This window comes from Rhagoletis pomonella, unplaced genomic scaffold (assembly GCF_013731165.1).
Source record: "Rhagoletis pomonella isolate Grant_MI unplaced genomic scaffold, Rhpom_1.0 Rhpom_scaffold_00007, whole genome shotgun sequence".
Taxonomy (NCBI): domain Eukaryota; kingdom Metazoa; phylum Arthropoda; class Insecta; order Diptera; family Tephritidae; genus Rhagoletis; species Rhagoletis pomonella.
The window spans coordinates 58,915,271-58,936,244 of NW_023458561.1; the positions used below are offsets into that span (position 1 = coordinate 58,915,271).

General features: G+C 35.5%; 1 protein-coding gene across 1 annotated transcript in view; it reads left to right on the top strand.

The window, feature by feature from the left end:
* Positions 1–18,807, top strand: part of LOC118743917 — a 32,009-nt gene extending 13,202 nt beyond the window's left edge. Inside the window, exons 5-11 of the mRNA XM_036476678.1 lie at positions 13,902–15,221; positions 15,282–15,629; positions 15,697–16,014; positions 16,098–16,248; positions 17,287–17,492; positions 18,122–18,305; positions 18,378–18,807. Of these exons, the coding sequence (XP_036332571.1) occupies positions 13,902–15,221; positions 15,282–15,629; positions 15,697–16,014; positions 16,098–16,248; positions 17,287–17,492; positions 18,122–18,305; positions 18,378–18,699 (2,849 nt within the window). The 3' untranslated portion in view covers positions 18,700–18,807. The remainder of the gene's footprint in view (positions 1–13,901; positions 15,222–15,281; positions 15,630–15,696; positions 16,015–16,097; positions 16,249–17,286; positions 17,493–18,121; positions 18,306–18,377) is intronic.
* Positions 18,808–20,974: the final 2,167 nt, after the last annotated feature.

Below are 20,974 nucleotides of genomic sequence, written 5' to 3' on the forward strand. Positions count from 1 at the left end.
GATTGATCGCTTAAATAACACGATTGTAGACAAAACACATTTTTTTTCGATGCTTACTGTTTAAATGTTTTTGCTGTTGCTGTTTTTTCTTTTTTTTTTGGCGAGTGTGCTGGAGTGCCATTTGCAATTAGAGCGCAAATTTGAGGTTTTGCGGTTCTTTGATTGTTACTAAAACAATTGAAAAGTTTTAAATGCATTGGGAATTGCTAAAATAATTTAGTCATTCTAAAATTTAAAAAAAAATGGTTTTACGAGTTTTTTTTTTAATGCAAAATGGTATTATGGGCTATTTTGATTTTATATGTGAATACAACGGCATGAGGAAAAACAAAGCTTAATCAAGTACATATTACAGTTGATTAACCTATGGGAGTTGAGACCGCAGTTAGAACATTTGAGATGAGTCGGAGACAATTATTTCCTGGTGAAATTAATCCTGAACATAAATTTATGAGGTGAAATTTTATATTAATAATTTTTTATTTTATATAAATTCAAGCTTTTAAATGTTATAAATGAACTAGGTTTAGATACCCTATTAATTAAAATGTAATTGTAAACACTAAGGTAGTTAGTCTTTTTAGAAAAATAAAATGATTGAATACATATGTGCGATAAAAGAACTCAGTCTTGACTGTCCTTTCCTTTCCTTTCCTTTCCTTTCCTTTCCTTTCCTTTCCTTTCCTTTCCTTTCCTTTCCTTTCCTTTCCTTTCCTTTCCTTTCCTTTCCATTCCTTTCCTTTCCTTTCCTTTCCTTTCCTTTCGCAGGTCGCAGGTGTATAAAATTCCAGTAGCGGCACCTTAGGCAGCATTAGTGGGAAATGAACAGCCACCCAGCGACCATGAGATGGACCTTTTTGTTAACTAACTATTGCAAACCTTGTAAACCATGCTACCGGAAAAAAACACCCTTTGAAATGTTTATCTTTAATTGGGTATTAAAAAAATTGCATTATCGCCCAAATATCAGCTTTCTTAAGTGTCAGAAGTATGTACATACATATTGTTGCACGGTGGTACACACATAATTTAAGTACTTATGTACCGCGTACTCGCATCCAGAGTTCTAGCCATTACAAACCTTTATAAAATAAATAATATATCAACTTAAGGTTTTCCCCAATCATTCTCCTCTATAATTGCCCGGAAAATAATGTAAGACAAAGTTATTCACTTAAGACATGCAAAACTCGTGTAAATTTCGACTTGAACTTTTATCTTTACAATCACAAAACAACAATAGTATACATTTATCTCAACTATTTAAGTAAAGGGAAGCAATTAAAAAAGCAATACAGCAAACGACTCAAGTAGAATGATTCATTCCAAGACACCAACCTACAACGTAATAAAGTGCCAAAGCTTTAACAAAACAAGAGCTTTTTGTGCAAAAACCAAAAGGCGAATCACCAAAGAATTCCATAGCCAAGTGAGCAGCATTCAACTGTTATCAATTATTTTGTTTAGCTTTTTCATGCCTTTCGGCAAAACAAAAAATCATAAATAATAAAGAAGCTCGCAACCACTCGCAACAATTAATCATTTTTTTTTACTTTGAGATTGAAGAGTGAGTTAGCATTTTTTAGTTTAATTTTCAGTCACATCGTTTGACGACTGGGGATTTTTTTAATTTTTAAACGTAATAATTTTTTATTAAACAGACTGCCAGTACGAAGAGGTTTTAAATGACTTCATAATCATTACTACACATACATACAGACACACAATTACAAAGTAATTAGTTTAAATAAAACTCACTCACATAAGTGGATATAGTGAGCAATATGTATTTACTTAGATTAACATATGATTTTGTTCTAAGCCAAGTGTCAACTTCCTTTTTATTCCGGCTGTGAAATTTTCGATTGTGACATCTCGAGCGTGACGATCACGAGATATGCATCCACAGATTGCTGAGATGGTTAAGTTTATATTTAATGGGATTTGTATGTACGTACGTACATATGCATATATGAAGTTAGAACTTATTTCCTAGTAACATATTTATACTATTTAAAGTCTCAGTACTCAAGTGTCAAACGTTGGAAATGCTGGATATTACAGTACTCCATGAAGTACATAAGTCAGCGGATGTAAGTCATGACACGCTATTCAACGAGTAGATCGCAAGCGTATGATATAATCTTATTTAAAAGCAATTTCCCGAAAAAATTGTTAACCCATGACATGGTGTTTCCATAAAATTTATGTTAATATTAATGTACATTAACTACAGCACCCAAAAATCAACAAACCGCAACATATGAGCTTCGCGGCCTGTCTTCACTTGAGTTTTAACGGCTCTAATTAAAATTAGACTTCACTTTAATTTTATTTTTTTAAATACTGAATAAAAATTTGCATGCTATTAAAATTTTAAAATATTTTTAATGACTTAATAAAATTCTAAACTGGTGAAACGTGCCTGGGTATGTGAGAAGGAAAGTAAAAACAAAATGTCTTAATAAGCACTGTTCTAGTATATTATTTTTAAATTTAGTAATTTATTAGAATAACTCGGCCAAACGTTTGAACGTTTTAATTTTTAATGGCGATTTTCGTATTTTTGGTAAATGCTTTAAATATTTCCCTTATGCACGATGTAGGGAGACAGAGGTGGCGCAATCAGCAGTACCGCTACTTTGTTCTTGGCGAATTTGACAGAATCAGTTGTTGGTGTGACGTTATTTTAACAAACTGTTTGTATGTATGCAGAGATGTTTATATGCATGTAAATATGACGACCTCCATGGTTTGACGGTTAACACTCTTTCTCTCCTCCATCTCCAATTACTCTTTCCTATTCGTTGCTATCTTGACGTCATCACCCGCAGGAATGCGCAATCTTGTATTCTATCATTCTTGTCCCTTATGAGTTCAGTGTTCTGGATCAGAAATGAGCACATATGATTGGTCTGAAGAGAGACGGTAAACTCTTCATAGGTACATGTCGTCTTTGCAACTGGAATTGAAATAATAGCTGAGAAGTAAGCATGGAATCCGCCCTAGATTTTTGCTTATGGCAATTCTTGAGCAGACATAGACACATTATGACTATCCATTTTGCAAGCGTTATAGAAGTAACGTATATGAGGATATTTACTATATACATATACTTTGAATGCCCGCGTTACAGCATCAGCAAGCAATTTTCACCAAAAATGATAGTTTATCCGGTAATGGATTTCAATAAACTAATGTCAACCAGCAAAGTTTTGGCCACACTTTTAAAAAGTTTTAGAATCTTCGAGATCAGGTAGCGTAGAAGTCAATAATCGTTATTCCCTCCGTAAAAAAGGAAAAAGAAAAATATTTGGCGGTCAAATTTCTTTAATTATTTAGCCGAGCTTATCCTCCAATTTTTTGACGCGCGTCTTGATAGACGGACTGACGGTTTTACGCCGTTTTTTTTGTGAGAAGCTTTTTCAAGGCAGAAATAAACTCAGAGGTTTAGGAACCTAGGTCCCAAAGAGCTGTAGTACCTATTACCATTCGACTACGGCGCTATGTGATGATCAGCAGCAGCTGCCAAAATGATTGCTCTCCTTGTTGCAAGGGTGGACAATGGCAGAAGAGGTGCTGGATGATTTTCTTCTCATCCTCGACTATGCAATATATGCATCTGCATCCGCCAATGTTTGGGAAATAAAGTCAATTGACCTTATTTCCGTTGATCTTGTTACCTGTCACCAAAAAATTGTATTAGAGGTACAGAAGGTCTTTCACAAAATTCTTAAATCTTCATATCTTTAAAATTTCCCTATTTAAATTTGTGTATTTATTACTTTTTAAATTTCGAAATAACCAATACGTTTGATGGTTATAAAGTTTAGAAGAATCGTATGAGCCCTTTAATATGGATTCCCAAAAAGAAAGACTAGTTACGATAGATGCTTTGTGAAGTTTTCCATTCATTTAAATTTTGAATGCATAAAATATATTTGCATGCAAAGAAAATCCCCATATACAAGAGTCAACCTACAACTGCAACGCAAGAAAAACTGGTATCGCAAACCGCAATGCTCGTAAATACGCCCGCATTGCCGTGCGTCAAATTCGGAAGACTTAAGACACAAACTTGGCAGTTTTGTTTGCCTATTTTATCGCATATGCATATGCATACATAGCTATCACACCATATCTCTTGCGAATTACTGTAATTACTTACGCTATGAGCAAAATAATAACAACATAGCAGCAAAAACGCGGCGAACAAAGTCGCTTATTTATTACCGAACAGGATGCGTATACGCATAGGTGACCCGCCAAGGTAAATCAATTTAATAATCATACGCATGAGCGCACGCACGCACGCACACACACATACCTACCATGCTGCTTATATTGATGAGGAAACACGAGAACGCTTAATAAAATGAATGAAGGTTCTAAACAGACGGCAAAGGGAAACTTAGTATGTGAGCAGAGAAAAAATATATACGAGTCAATCATTCTTATATGAAGATGAAGAATGCGCGCACTGTGCCAAAGTAAGGTGAATGTGAGTTCGTTTTTTGATACAGAATCAGAAGCTATGTACATACTTGTATAAATAAAAGTTTGAGCGCCTTGCATATATTACACAAAGGCACAGATATATGTACATACATACATATTTATGTACGCCTTGTTGCATGCATGTAAAAACGTGTTGCATTTGCGCAAGCGCAGCATTGTATGCAAATTTGTGGCCACAGAAGGCAAGTACATTTGCTGACCATCACTGCCACTGCCAAATGCCGCGAAAAGTCATAGAAAAAAACTGAAAATCCGCCCACCGCCAAGTGGCTGCCAGCCAGTGTTGCCAACTTTGACGTTGTATATCATTGTTGTCCATGGTGATGCTGCAGTTCTTAGCTTTAAAATTTTGTTGTTGTACTTGTTTTATTACTCTACCTACTAACGGAAGTGACACTCTTTGCTGCTGCTCTGTTTGCTGTTTTTTGTTTTTGTTGCTTTGTCGGTTGCCAATGTTTGTTTATGTCTAGGTTGTTGCGCTTCTCCATTTTTTTTTTCTCTTATTCTGTTACATGCTTGTGTTTTGTGGTTGCCGTTGCAGTTTTGCATATGTAACAAGCTGTTTTTAGTTGCTAGCAATTATGCGCGAAACGTCTGCTTCTTCTTCTTCTTCTTCTTTTTTGAAAATCCTACACTTTTTTCTCATACCCGTTATGACAGTTACAATGCACTTTTGATAAATTTATCTTTTCGGCAATATGACCAATGGATTTCATCATTTGCTGGCCGAATTTAGTTGAGGCAGTTTTTTTGTACTACATACAGATATACATACATACATACATACATATGTTTGTAGCACTTCCTTCCAAAACCAAGTTCGTTACTTAAGTCTTTTGTTTTCGACTTTGCGGAAGTGTTGCGTCTGTGTTCTTCTCTGTGTGAGCTGTCCAAAAAAGAGACAAATGTCTGCCTTAATTTATGTTATTTTTATGTAATTTTTTGAAACTTTAATTATTGTACTCTAGCTTTTTATGTCTTTTATAGAACAAAAAAGTAAATAAATAAGCAAAAGTACAACTGACTACTTTTATTGACTTCAATTGCGCCATTGTGCAAATTTAATTAATTATCGCAGCTGCTGCGTAATGCCTGATTTTCAATGAGCAGATAAATTTCATTTTAATTCTGAGTAATTTCGCTGTACCAACAATAACTTAACCTCTGCGCTGCCACACGCATTTTGGCATTCTTCTCATTCTTTGCTTGCTTGCTTTTGTTTTGCCTTCTACTCAGCATTTATATTTTCTTCGCATAATGTAGTTTTCCTCTACATATACTTACATATGTTTACATACATACATTGTATTGGTTCAGCTCTTCACTGCTTTGTTGTATTTGTTGCGTTTCTTATTCCTTTGTTTAGCTGTTTTGTGCTTCTTTTTGCGGTAGGCTGTCAAGCTGCGGCTCATTAAGTTTGTCTGAGGCTTCCTGTTTGGCTGTGTTTCTGTTTAATTCACCTTCAGTATCTTAGTAAAACCGCTATTGGAATTAAAGTTCATAAACACATCTGTAGCTATTTAGCTTGCAAGTATTGGATGTTTTGATCAAATATGAATTATAACAAACTTAAAACTCATTTTTACAAAAGAAAGCTTAAATACACAAATAATGTAGACATCTTATTTAATATACTATGTAGCAATCGCTTCATTTTAAAAATTAGTAAAACAGAATTCAAGATCGTTTTTTACTGATAAAGTTTCTATATAAGATTATTAGATATTTTCTCACTAGATCTATATATGCAGTTGAAATCAATCCTCTTTTACGTATAAAGAAATTAATGTGAAAACGCCCTCAATAAATTAAGGAAGACCTGCATAATGTTACCTTAATTCACAAAGGCCCAAACCAACACTTTTTTCGAAACTGCGTTTCTCACTCATTTTGATAGTACCAAAAACAGCGGAGTTATGTGCATGCCACTTTTAAAAAAGCCCTACCTGTTTTTAATACTCATTTTATAATGTTTTTTGCTCCTGTGAAATAAAACAAATTGTTGGCTAGGGCCTTTGTGAATTAAGGCGACGATATGTACATTTACTTCTTCAAGAAAATTTACAGCAACATCTACTACTGTCAGAAAAAGAAAATATAGTTATCCCGAGAAATACTTCAAACTCGAATTCAGAACGAATTTGGGGTTGCACACTAAAGAGGAGCGTAAGCAAAGGCACGCCGCAGGGTAGATTGAGTTTGATTTAATAGTATCTTTGAGACGAGCTACATTTGCAAAACTTACACATATAACAATTCAAAACATATTGATTACATTTTTTAAAACCACTTTTGTATTTCCTTTTTTTTTACTACTCCTGTAAAGTAATGTACATATAGTGGAAATATCATTTTTTGATTAGCTACTCCTCATATGTACACCAGCAATAGTTAATATACATATACACATGTATATACTTGAAAGCTTCTTAGAATCTTCCCACCCATCAACTACTTCAATACATATATAACTGGGCATACAACTTCGCTGCCACCAACAGTTGGGGGAGTTGTAAAAAGCTTTGCGGCGGCGCCACAAACAGTTCAGTTGAATGAATCAACGCAAATTCGCGTGCGGTTATAAAATCAAGATGCGCAACGCCAAAAGCGTTCAGTCGGCGGCGTGGCATTAGCATTTGCGTATCCGTGAAATTAGCAAAAATTCTAAAAATAAAAGAATTAAAAAAAAACAACAGTAACATATGTAAATATATAAAAGAAATTAAACAAAGAAAATTATAATATTTAAAGGAAGGAAGTGAGTTGGAGGAATAAGTCAAAAAAAAAAAATAATTTTTTAAGTGGCTAATTGAACACACTTGGTTAAGTGACATCATTAAAGCAACAACAATGCAGTAAATGGAGTTCACTCGCGAGTTGAGAGTTCAAAATTGTGTTGTGCAGAGAAAAAATTTTGTTAATAGAACTCAAAAGAGTTTGTGTGTATTTAAACGTTACGCTTAATAAATGACAGCGGCGCTTTTGGGTGCCAGCGAAATGTAATAAAATTTGAAAATTTTCTAATTTGCATAACAATCGATTGGCGCCGGTGACCGGCACAAGGATAACGCGGCACGCAACCACAAACCGCGAGTGATAGAACAATAAATAATAAAAATTAATAAAAACAAAAGTTAAAAAAACAACAACAAATAAAGCATATTTTATTAGCCAATTGTGACTTCAGCTAAAACAAATGAAGATTCACATGCTGCACTGCGGCGTTGGCCGCGCCACAAACGCTGTGACATCGTGTGCCTAATGTATTTGACATTCAATTTTTTTCGCTGCTGAATTCTAACTAAATACAAAAAAAAAAAAAAACATGGCTGGATTGAAAAACGCGCGTGCTTACGTAATTGTGAAAAATTAAATTCCATATGTATAAGCATAAACCAAATAAATACAACGAGTAGAAACAAAAATTCTAAAAAAAAAAATCGTCAACTGCGGTTAGCGTGAATTCCTAGTAGTACGCAGTGCTAGCGCGTAACATTTTTTTATTGTGATTTTCGATTACATTAGATAGCTCAGCTCAATTTTTGTTTTTTTCACTGATGTTTTATTTGTTAAGCATCAAACACGCACATAAATTTTGATGCCAACCCATACATACATAAAAACATTTAAACATACGTACATACATATTTACATTTCTTCGCGCTCATTTTCATTTCGCCTACGAGCTGTGTCGCTTTGCGCGTTTTTCAGTGCAAAAGTTTTGTTGTTAGAATGCGGTTGCGCAACGGATGGGCAACGGCGTGGCTTTTGCTGGCCTGCTGTAGTGGGCTGACAAATGTAGCGCGAGTGGCAGCGCATGGATTTAGTTCCAGCGGCAGTGGCAGCGGCAGCACGATCATCATTGTCGAGGATGCCAAAGGTATATATCGAAGGATCATGTGAAAGATAGTTTTGCGTAAATTTCTTAGGAAATTTAAAACATCCCTTCCACGCTAAAATATGTATTTACTAATATTATAACACTTAATTTCCACCGATAAATGTGAACTTTATGTGTGAATGAAATAAAACGAGCAAATTAAGGCCAGTGGAAATATATTTGCCCATTACTCTTAACTGATCGTAATTTGTGTCAGTTATTTAAACGACAATGTATGAAATATTATTTGTGTGTTTTAGTTAGAAAATGTAATGAGTGCATTGCAAATTTATGCATAGTTAGCAGCTGAAAGAATTTTTTTCCAATGTGGCATTTTCGTTTAGTTTAAAAATAAAACATTGGCGGCATTAGACAATTGCAGCTCTGGCAACTGTCTTGAAAGCTCTTTACTGTCTTTCGTTAGCGTTATGCTGTTCGCATTTTAGCAATAAGTTTTTTACAAATTAATTTAAATTAAAAAAACATGTACTAGATATCTAATAAAAGAAATTTAAACTATAAAAAGACAAAAAAAAAATAAAACTAAAAAAACTAAATGAAACAAGAAAATATATTTTTTCTTTATAAAGCAATAAAATATAATTAACGAAAGAGAAACACATTAAATAAAAAATAAAATAAAATAAGTATCTTAAAATTAAATGAGATTAAATTTTTTTCTGTTTTTAAAAACAATAAAATCTAAAAATTATAAGCAAATAAAACTAAAACAGAAAAAATTGTTATAAAAGAAAATAAAAAAGTTCCTACAAATGGAGTGGAATTAAAAAAGAAAATTTGTTTTATACAATATTTAAAATCTAATTATGAAAAGAGAATTTAATTAATAACAAAAAAATTAAATTTTACAATAAAAAAATGCATAAAATAAGTTTTTAGAAATTAAATGAAATTGAAAAATAATCAGCCTTATCATGAGTTTCATTTTCCCTGAACCGGTTCACTTTTCATTTTTGGTTTCCATGGTTTTACTATGGGCGAGTAACAAATTTTCGGGTGAATTTTTTTCAGGCGAAACTCATGGTAAGGCAGAATATATTTTTAAAACAATAAAATCTAAAAATTAAGAGAAAATTAGATGGAAAAAGAAAAAACTGTTTTTAAAAAAAATTCCGCTGTCCGAGGCCTCCAACCCAAACATCGCTGTTCTCCTAAATTGGAATAAAGTTGACCATAACCATAACCCCAGGAGCCCCACAAATCATCTTTTACAATCCCTGCGACTGGCCTTACAGTATTCATAAAGAATTGACAAGCGTGCAAAAAACTCGTCAATTTTTCGCAATTTCACTGAACTAATACAAAATATTTAAGGTTTTAAAATAAACAACTTTTCTTTAAGCATAAAAGCTCATTCAATTGTGTCCCCGAAAGTGAGTTTAGGCTAAATACAAGCGCGAGGAGCAACAAACTTGATCTTGCGTAGAGTCTTTTCAAAGTAAGAAATTGGGTAATGAATTAGCAAGTTCTGGATCTGCCGCTTCCCAATGTAACCAAAACCAGTTAGCGGTCTATTTTTGCAGAAATCGTCGAGTAGACAGAGCCGTAGCGCGGGAGTTCGGTCATAAAGCGTATGCAGACTGTGGGTGTAGTTTTAATACATACTTAACAACTCAGATCTCGTTGAAAATTTCAAAAAGCCCGGTAGTGGAATTCCTCATCCTTCTGAAAATGAAGGACCTACTGGGTTGGGCTCATAAAGGAATTAGTCCAGAGCACCAACATACGGCTACAATTGGGGTCCTTAAAAATACATTTAGCGGCGCATATTGGACCTTTTTGGATTAATTGAATTTAAATAATGGCGATTTCGTTTCTACAAACGAATGTTGCCTTTCCATCGCCCTCTTCTTAGTGTTTGTGCGTAGAGGGCAAAGAAAAAGTTGCATTTTTCGGTAGAAACGAAATCGACATAAATTACCTGCATAAATACCTACATACTAAATGTAATTTTTGTAATGTCGCTTTCCATCTCATCGTTTTCTCTTCCATATTTACCTTCCGCTTATGTAAGCATGTATTAAATCTATGAAGTAAGGATTCCCTAGCCTTCAGTAAAAGAAAAACTCTCACATTGCAAAAAGCATAGGTAACGTAAATTTTAAATATTGTCAAAGAATAGAAATCAAAGCTATTTTTTAAGAAAAGGGAATTGTTGTAAACGCAAGATCAATGGAATATCGACGCCTCCAAACGAAACCATGCTAAGTCAACTTAGACTTAGTCAGACGTAGCATAGTATGGTTTGGAGGTGTCGATATGTAGTTAAGCTCATAAAACTAACACATTTGGGCAGGCTCGGCTATGTTGTACGCATGTACGGCGCCCACGTACCAAGAGGGCCTGTCTGCACTCAGAATGAGCAAATGACCCAAATTCGCGCAGTATAGAGGCAATGGGCGAAGTCGGCACAAACCGACAAAGGGCTATTGTGCCAAGATAAGATAAGGCTATAAAAAGTTTATTAGCGTAACACGATAACGTCCGTTCACCATAACAAGCGTTAACCGCATCATTTTCGAAGCCAAAAAACCTTACCCACCAGTGACTTCTTTCGCCATCAACCTTTGGATCACTTTTACGCCTTGTTCAGCTGAGTATCGCTCTAAGACTAAGTTTGCCAAAGCCTGTAGTACCAATTGTCTGAAAAATATATGAAAAAAAACAGTAAAATATCACAATTAATTTTTGTCAAAGATCTGCATCAAAACATACATACACATTTACATTGAAAGAAATTAGCCACCAGACAATTTTTGCTGCCGGCAATAAGAAAACGTGTTGCCCTAAGCAACAAATTTGTTGCCGGTAATATCGCCATCGTATCGATTTCTTATTACCAGTCGCTCTAAAACATCCGCATGGGCGAGTCGTTTTTTTCATTACCTGAAGGAGTCGTTTTCTTATCACTTTATTATTGCTACAGGCGATATTCAGAATAATTTTATATTTTTTAATACTTCAAATATTTTTTGGATACAAAATTGGAATCTACAAACGGAATTAATTCCTACTCTCGCTATGGGACTTCCTATTTTTTCAATTCATTCTTTTTGCATAAGTTAGATGCTTTTGCACAAAATAGTTGCCGTTCAAGCTTCAAACAAAACTTTAAGAAGAATATGTGTATCTCAGTTAATGAATAAACAATAGTTCCCAAACTTAGTACACACCCTGCGTTTTATCTTATTTCCTATCCTAAATCTTGAGAAATGGGTAATAGGAATACATTTTAAGAAAACATTCACCGGATATATGAAATTCGGTTTCACCGGAACTTACATATGTAACACTTATTTTTTGCTTTTGTTTGAAATTTCCTCAATTTACTAAAAAAAAACATTGCTAAACTTTTGCAGCCTAAGCTTTATTATTCGCGGTTTCCAGCTTTTTACCACAAATATGAAGCTTTGAAATTATTTAGAATAAATTTGTATGTGTAAAAAGACTCTTAAGCTGCGATCACAGTTACAGTTACGATTTGACAGTTACAGAGTGGGATTGTTTGGAAAACTTTTTATCGAGCTGACCTTGCTCTCGATAAAAATTTCTGCACAACATCACTCTGTGTCTGCAAAAATGCACAAATCTTTACAAATTTACAAATCATGTGATCCCAGCTTTAAGGTTTTTGGAACCAATATGTGTACATACTAAATACATACATACATACATATGTATATGTATATGTAAATGGAAAATATAGACTTTTCTTTACATGTATTACGAAATTTTTTGAAGCAAACTATAATTGGTCCAAACCAACAAATATTTGAAAAAAATGTAATCCATCCAAATAATCAAAAATATGATAATTTCATTATAGAATAACAGAAGCATTTTTAGAAATCACAAAACAATATCACAATCGCATGAAAATATGTTAATAATATCAATTTTCTCTCTTTATTTTTGACCTCATTTCTATTTAACTAAAATGCTTCTTTCGTAAATAATTTACAAAAAATTTCAAAAACTTTCTTTGCCTCGCTTCAAATTTTTGCTTTGCTTCCAATTTAAACAATCACGCATTAGAAAATAATTTGGCGCGATTTCGGGAGGTCAGAAAGCTTAAAATCTACGGTCATTGTACTTTGAATTGCTTTATAATGGGGCAATCTAACAAATGCAAAAGCAGTGACCTTAAAAATGCGTGTGGAGATGCGAGTAATTTTTTATAATTTCTTACAATTCTACGTCGGCTACTTAAGAAGAACATAAGTAGCTAAATATTTCGCACTAATGCCATATGCCGTAGAACAACAATAGCTACATAGTGTACAAATAAGTATACGTATGGGTATACATACCTATATATGTACATTCATGGATGCGTTGGTGTAGACGCATTGAAGCGGGCAAACATTCAGAAACAATTCTCTTTGTAGAAGAAGCGGATGTACCAAAGTGAATAAGAATAATTGAAGTGGTTATATTTCTGGCAAGCAGGCGTTTTACAAGGCACATCCGCGGGCTACTGAAGCAAAGCAAATTATGCTCTTTTTTTAATTTGCATCGTTTTTTTTTTGTTATTATAGCACGAGAAAAGTTTTTGGTTATTGTAAAAATAGCATTTCGCTTGTGGAGTACATACATCCGCAAAAGCCAAAATCAGAGATTTAAAGAAGGAAATAATTCAATGCGTTTAAGTGTAAACTCTGTGCAAATTGTTGCGGCTTAACATCGAAAAACTCCGCCCCTTGATGCTCTTGTTGTTGTTGTTGGTATGCATTTGTATGTGCTACACACTTCTATTCTTCGGCTATTAGCTATGTGACCTTCGCGTTACGCTTCTGACTTCATTGACTCACCGCATGGTACTCGTATTTATGTATATGGGGCGTTCCATGTCAAAACAGACGGGGTTCACACTTCAGGTGTGTAATTTGTTTCAAATTTTTAGGTTTGATGCATAAACGTACATAAATAATAAATAAATATGAAATTTGAGCTTGATTAATACATACGGGGCGAGGTAAAAATTAAAAAAAAAAAAAAAAACTTTTCAAAAACTAATTTTTTTATCAAAAAATTTATATGTGAAAAATGTTTAAAGAAAACATTTTTTTATATACTTTTCATGGAGAATTTTGATGCGTGTATGTGTGATTTTTTTAAATTTTTTTCCTGCCCGTTCGCGAGATATTTGGAAAACTATTAAATAGAATTTTTTTTTTTTGTGCTGTAAAGTTTTTAAACATGTATTAATCAAGCTCAAATTTTATATTTATTTATTATTTATGTTTATGCATCAACCCTAAAAATGAAAAAAAAAAATCAAACACATGAAGTGTGAACCCCGTCCGTTTTGGTATGGAACGACCCATACGAAAACGCCATTTCCAGCAGCATCAAAAAGCAAAAGCGCTCACCTCCATCCTCCTCTCCCCACAGCAACTACTTAAAAATCGTATGTTTTTAGATATATGTACATAATTATATACATACATATGTACACCTCTCAACTATTCTCACTTTTCAGCCTGTTTCCGGCGCGTGTTGGCTGGTAAGCGCATCTCTCCACGCTGGGTCAGACGCACATTTGCCTGCGAGCGCATTGAGGATTGCATGCGTCAGTGCGGCATTGAGAAACGTTTTATGTGTGAAGGTTTCAACTACCGTCTCGATCCATCCGGTCATGGTCGGGGCGATTGTGAGCTCATCGACATTCCACTGGCGCAAATCGATTTGTACTCGAGTTCTGGCCAGCGTGACTCGAATCTCCTCAGACATCCCGACTACGATTACTATGAACGCGATCGCAATGCACCGCCCAGTTGCAGGCGGTCGGCGTGTCGTGAATGCTCAAAAGGTGGCACTCTAAGTAGTCCACCTTTGTATTTTAAGCCAGGCGGTTGGTCTGACAAGCCACCGTATCGCCAGGAGCATCACTATTTGCCATCGCCGCCCAGCGCTAGCGACTATGGTAGCGATGAACATCATTATCGCCCACCAAGCAGTACTGCCATTGATCACTATCATCCATCAGGACCACCACCACCGTCCTTGTCGTCTGTTTCGTATGATCATCGTCCACCGCTACCACCACCGCCATCATCTTCCGAGTACCACCACTCTAGCTCTTTGGAGTTTTCTTCGCATGGCTCGTCTTATTTTGAGCACACACCACCTAGTGGCTACGGCAGCAGTGGTACAGGTTCAGGACCCATCGATCGCTATGACTTAATACGCCCGGAGGATCATCACCGCCCGGAAGAATATCACCGTTATCGACCTAGCAGACCCGATCGTTGGGAGTCGATACCCAGCAGTCCTGGATACGATAGCGCACACTATCGTCCTGCACCTGAAAGTGATCGCTTTCGCCCACCTTACCGACCAGGTCCCGATTACTCGCCATATCGACCGAGCTCACATGAATTGAGTGGACCTTCCGGACCACCAGACTCTTATCGGGCAGGTCCGCCGCCGCCGCCGCCACCACCACCATCTACTCACAATTATTTAGACCGTGATGGACCACCAGCCGGCAGTTACAAGGGATCGTCAAAGTTTGTGCCCTACCTCATTGGGCAGGAGAAGGACTGGGGCAGATACGGTGGTAGTTATGGTGGCAGTTATAGTAAGCAATCATCCTACTGGGGTTTAAATGAATACAATCGGCGTAGAGATCCGCTCGACTTCAATTATTTTGAATTGGGTGGCTCGAAGCGTGGACCAGCACGAGAACCAAACTCGGTGCTAAGTTACCCTGGTTCAAGTTATGGCGGATATGGTGCGGACGGTTTTCGAGATCGACATGATTATAGGCACTCGTGGACAAGGCGGCCGGGCCCAGATGGTGTGTAAAATTGTAAAAAGGCGTTAATACTTCAGTTAATTTATTTCCTTCAATTCTTAGAATGCTCGGCAAAGATAGGCGAGGGCTTTCGATTACACAAAACCGCCATAAAACATTCTACTACGGCACCCACGCTTGTTGAGTGCGAACGCTTGTGCTCCGGTCAGGATGGCTTCACCTGTCACACCTACAGCTATCGTTACAACCAAGCAGGACGTGATAACTGTATGCTCTGCGATCGCCCGATCAACTCTTTGGATTACTATGTAGACATTGAACCAGATCGAGATTACGATATCTACTCAATGTCCGATGACTTGGATGTTTGCAGTAAATCGTCTCGCAGCGACGATCCTGGACGTTACGGCACAGAGCCGGGAACTGCGCTTGCTGATCCGCGCAATGCACGTGAGTGTTTGGAGTTACTTTTGTTCCACTTTTCAGCATTTAGGCATCTACAATTCTTTCCTTGCAGAGTGCTTCTTCCGTGCCATAGACGCAACGCGCTTCTACAAGTCCATCGTACGCGATTCGTTGACGGTTCGCTCGGTTGGCGAATGTGAAATGGAATGTATTAAATCGAACAAATTCACCTGTCGCGCCTTCGCTTACCGGTACGGTCAACAGCGTCATGCGAGCGTTATTGATAATTGCCAGCTGAGCGATTGGCCAGTGAGAGATATGGACAAACAGCGTCATCTCATACAGGATGCAGCCTTTTATGTGTTCGAGCGTGCCAGCTATGGACATGGTTGTGAAATACAACCGATCGTTGATGAGAAACATAAGAAATGTGTGTGCAAATGTTTCAGCTTTTGAAAGGGGAAATCATTTTAGTGCTCTAACTTTTGATATTTTTATTTTTTGTAATTACAGCTGTTTGTTATTTGGGCTATGGTTCGCCGGCGAAACTGCTCTCAACAGCTATTAAGAAAGTCATCTCAGTACCCTCAGAACTGGCGTGTAAAAAGGAGTGTATACGTTTTCGGGAAACCACATCATTTAAGTGCTACTCCTTCAGTTATGGGTAAGATTATTTGACAAAATTTTTCACTTTGGATTTTAAGGTACATGCAGGTAGATTAATATTACGATTACGAATATGATTAAGATTACGATTAGTATTATGATTAAGGTTCACATTAATATTAAGGTCAAGATAAAGCTTGGGATTAAAATCTATACATTAGGGCGGGTTAATTTTTATGGGAGATTTTTTCGGTTAAAAACGAAGGATTCTACGTGTAATTCTAAACAAATTTTCTGAAGAAACCATGTGTCTAAAATAAACTTAGAGTTGGCAAGATAGAGCAAGAGAAGCCAAATCAACATTTTGTAGAATTTTTGTCTGTCTGGCTAATTGCCTGTCTGTCTGTCTGTCCGTATGTTTGTACGCGCATCACTCGAAAACTAATGCATGTAATTGAATGTAGTTTTCATCGATATATTTCTAGAGGTCTAACGTAGAATATAGAAAGAAAAAAGGAACAGAGTTGCCACCTGTTTGAAAATTGCAGTTTAAGTAAATTTAAAGATATAATAAATATTCCAATATAGCTTTTAAAGGAAGGAGGTTTAAGAAGATTTATAGCTGAAAATATTTTTACGGAAGGTTGCCACCTGTTTGAATATTTTAATTTAATTCAATGGATAAAATAAGTTGAATATTGCAATATAGGTAATACACTGAAGAGGTTTAGGAAAGTTTACTGCCGAAAATATTTTAGAGGGTTGCCACCTGTTTGAAATTTTTATTCAAAAATTTATAAAAATAAATGAAATATTATTGCGGGTATCAAAGAACATCAAAGTACTTTCAAAGCACAGTGAAGCACGCTGCGTATTAAGATTAAGATTAGAGTTGATTTTAAGGTAACGATTAAAAATAAGTTGAAGTTAATATTAATATTAAGATGAAGCTTATGTCAAGAATAAGTTTAGGATTAAGGTTAAGATTTCGCCTGAGTTTACGTTTACAACACCGGTTACAATTAAGATTTCGTTTACCATAGGATATGGTTAGCTCTAAACTTCTTCACATATGCTTTATACTTTTCACTCACAGCTCTCGCGCCACATCCTACAATTGTGAGCTTTCGGATCTCGATCAAACTGAACTCAAATTGAATGTCCACTACACACATACGGACGAACGAGATTATTGGCTCTTCGCTTGGAATCCCTTCGATTGGACTTGTCGCGATAAGGTGAACACAATAGGCGGATCGCGTGTCAACAACGATCGCCGCATGGACATATTCCGTGAACCGGGTAAACTGAAACTTCTAACCTGTTGCACCACAGTACTAGTGTAAATAACAACTAGTTGCAGTTGTATGAAACGAATAATGAAACAAACCTCAATTGTACTCGTATAACAAAAACAAAAACACAAAAAAAAACTAGAGTTAAGAGTGTAAAAGTCTAGCAACTTCCTATTTCATGAATGGTATAATTTTGGTGGAGTAATGCTAAATTTAAATGACTACAAGCTTAGCATGTAATAATGTCTTTAACTCCAGTTGATACCTGTATTTTACTACCCTAATAGTTATCCTTGTAAAATAATATCCTTGTAAAATAGATACTCGTAAACATCCAATCTAAACAATTACAAAGTTTTGTATGTAAATAACGAAAAAAAATCGACTTTAGAATAATGCTCATAAAGCCCCATCCAGCTATGTATTTATGTAACCTTATTGACCTCAAAATTTCAAGTTTACTTTTATGGCGAAACAAACCAAACTACTAGTTTACTACCAGCTTTCCAGCATAAACAATGGTGATATTAACTGGTATTGGTTCTCTAACAAAAAAAAGCACCTAAATCACAAAGTATTGACATTTTTTAAAACACAAAAAAAAAACAACAATGTTCTTTAACTTAAAAACTCTAGGAGATGTCGCTTGGCGTCACTACACCGTTGCCGGTAAGGCCTGTCGCCCAACGAGTCCATGTGAAAAGAATCTTCTAACTGGCTTCTATTCGTGTGAGATCGAAGGTGGCGAAATAGGTTCATGGGACTATTGCTGCAAGGCTGAACACCCCTGTGGCTACTCGCAGGGGTTCGATTATCCGTGGTATGAGATTACTAAAACAAGTAACCCTGTTAGGTGTTTTGTCATCATTTTTTTTCTCTTTCTCCTCTTCAGGTGCTTTGTTGGCGATGAAGCCGATCAGTGGCGCAAATGTAGCGATCGCTATTTCCCTGGTAATAAAACAGCAACAACGCCCATTCCACACACACACTCCAGCATCAAATTTTCAACACTTAAAAGCGAAAAAAAGAAATCTTCAAGTGGCAACAATAGTTCGAATAAGGACTATCAGCGACCGCCACGCCCTGGTGGTCTACAGAGTTTGAATGATTTTACGGCCGCGCGTCTCTGGCCTGTTACATATCTCTACAGCGAGGGACCGCCAAATTCAACAGAGCTCAGCAATTTTGTCGATTGCAACAAGGAGTCATGCTAGCGTCGCGCCAATTTGTCTACATAAAATATGCAGCAACACACATAAATTTTTAATTAGTTGAAGTAGCTTATAACAACCGTTAGTGTATATCGTTAAAATCCATTGACAAAAAAGGTGTAAGAAATAATAAAAAAAAAATGTGATTCTCTAAGAGATTTGGAGATTTTGAAATACCGTAATGTAATCCTACTCAAATCGAAAAATTCGAACTAATTTATATATATGTATGTTCATATGTATGTATTTAACTTCTTACATACATACATGTACATGGAAATTGTGCAAGTTTACTACAGCAACTAGGTCTAACATTAGGCAATCAACTAGATGTAAAATGTATTATTAGTAATTATAAGCTTAAAAATTTTCAATAACGTATCGCTTCCAATGTAGTTTTATGGTTAATTAACGCGAAATAAAAGGTAATTAAATTAAATTTTTTTTTAATTCTTATCTGAAAAAAGGTGAACTTTCGATGTGTCCACACTCCTTAATTAGTCAGATAAGCATAATTGAAGGCATTATTTAATAATTTTGCAAAAAAAAGAGTATCAAAAGTAGAAGAACAATTAAATATATCGCCAGCTTAGAGTGAAAAGTGGCTAAGTAGATTTTTCAAAACTTTATAGGGGAATAATAAACTTCTTAAAGAGATTATTTTCAAGTGTTTTGCGAAACTTTGAATACAATAGTTTGCATGTTTAAATCAAATCAAAACACGGTACAATTCAAAACCATTCAATGTTGATTACAAGAGTTCGCATCATTTTTACCTTATCCCATCTCTTGTACCCCTTTTGGACTTAGCAAATTTACCTTTCATTTAATTTTAACGGATTCGGTAGAGGATTTTCTTTTTCTGGTATTTAAAAATTTCGTTTCCGCGTTTAATTCTCAATATAATTTTGTATCTATTTCTCCTTTTTTATATTTTATTAATTTAATTCACCTCATTTCATTTTATTTCAATTCAATTAATTTGATTCCGCTTTAATTTCTTTCATTTCGAATTATTCCATTTTATTGTTTTTGTCTTTTTTTTTTAATTCCGCTTCAATAAATTTTTTCATTCAATTTCACTTTATTTTTTTGATTCACTTTATTTTTTCTCATTTCAATTTACTTATTTAATTTTACTGACTTATATATTAAGTTTTTACTTAATTTAATTTTGTCATTTCATTTCAATTTACTTTAGTATAATATATTTTATATAATTTTATTTCTCGTTACTTTAATTTTTTTACTTATTTAATTTATTTCATTTTTTACTTTATTTCATTTTGCTTAATTTAATTTAATTTTTTCATTTTAATTCATTTTATTTCATTTCGGTTCTTTTAATTTTATTACTTCTTCGGCGGCAATACTTAATGAACGGGAAATGTAGTTCCACTGCTCGAGTGTGTCGGTTTGTTGAAGAGTGCTCTGAGAGAGATCCTTGGACACCTCGCCCTTCTCTTCCGTCGGGGCATGGGCGCAAATGAGCGAGATGTTGAAGAATATCGCTTTGATGCGGATTGTGGCTAGACGTTCGTCCACCGGCGTGAACGCCAGTACTCGGCGACGGAGTCTCTCTCCTACCACGAATCCAACACCGAATTTGCGCTCCTTTACGTGGCAACTGTAGTAGACTTCGCAAGGCTTCGCGCTTACCTTGCCTTTCCCCGCCCATCGCCTTTCTTGGATGGCGGTGATGCCAGCCTTTGTCTTCCCGAGGACATCAACCAGCCGGGTGGAGGCACCTTCCCCATTAAGGGTACGGATATTCAAGTTACATAGTCCTTTAGACGTTCGTCATTAGAAAAAGAGGGTATCATCCGAGACTGTTTGTTCGTTTTCATTGGGCGGGGTTTTAACGTGGCGGGACCCAAAACCAGCGCACGCGAACTTTTACGCCTTCTCACTCTAGCTCGCTCCCTAACGGGTGTTTGGTCGTTACCCAGAGGATACGTGGATATAAATATCCGGACGTTGTGAGCTACGATTTGAACCGTACACACAAGAATAGCTTCTGGCCACTCCTAGGTGAATGACAGTCAAAAGTTCTTCCCACTTACGTGGACTTCATCCTCCTCATTTCATTATTTCAATTAAATTCATTTCATTTCATTTTATTCCATTTCATTTCATTTTATTTTATTTCATTCTGTGTCTTTTTATTTCTTTTCATTTCATATCATTTCATTTCATATCATTTCATTTCATTTCATTTTATTTTATTTTACTTTATTTTATTTTATTTTATTTTATTTTATTTTATTTTATTTTATTT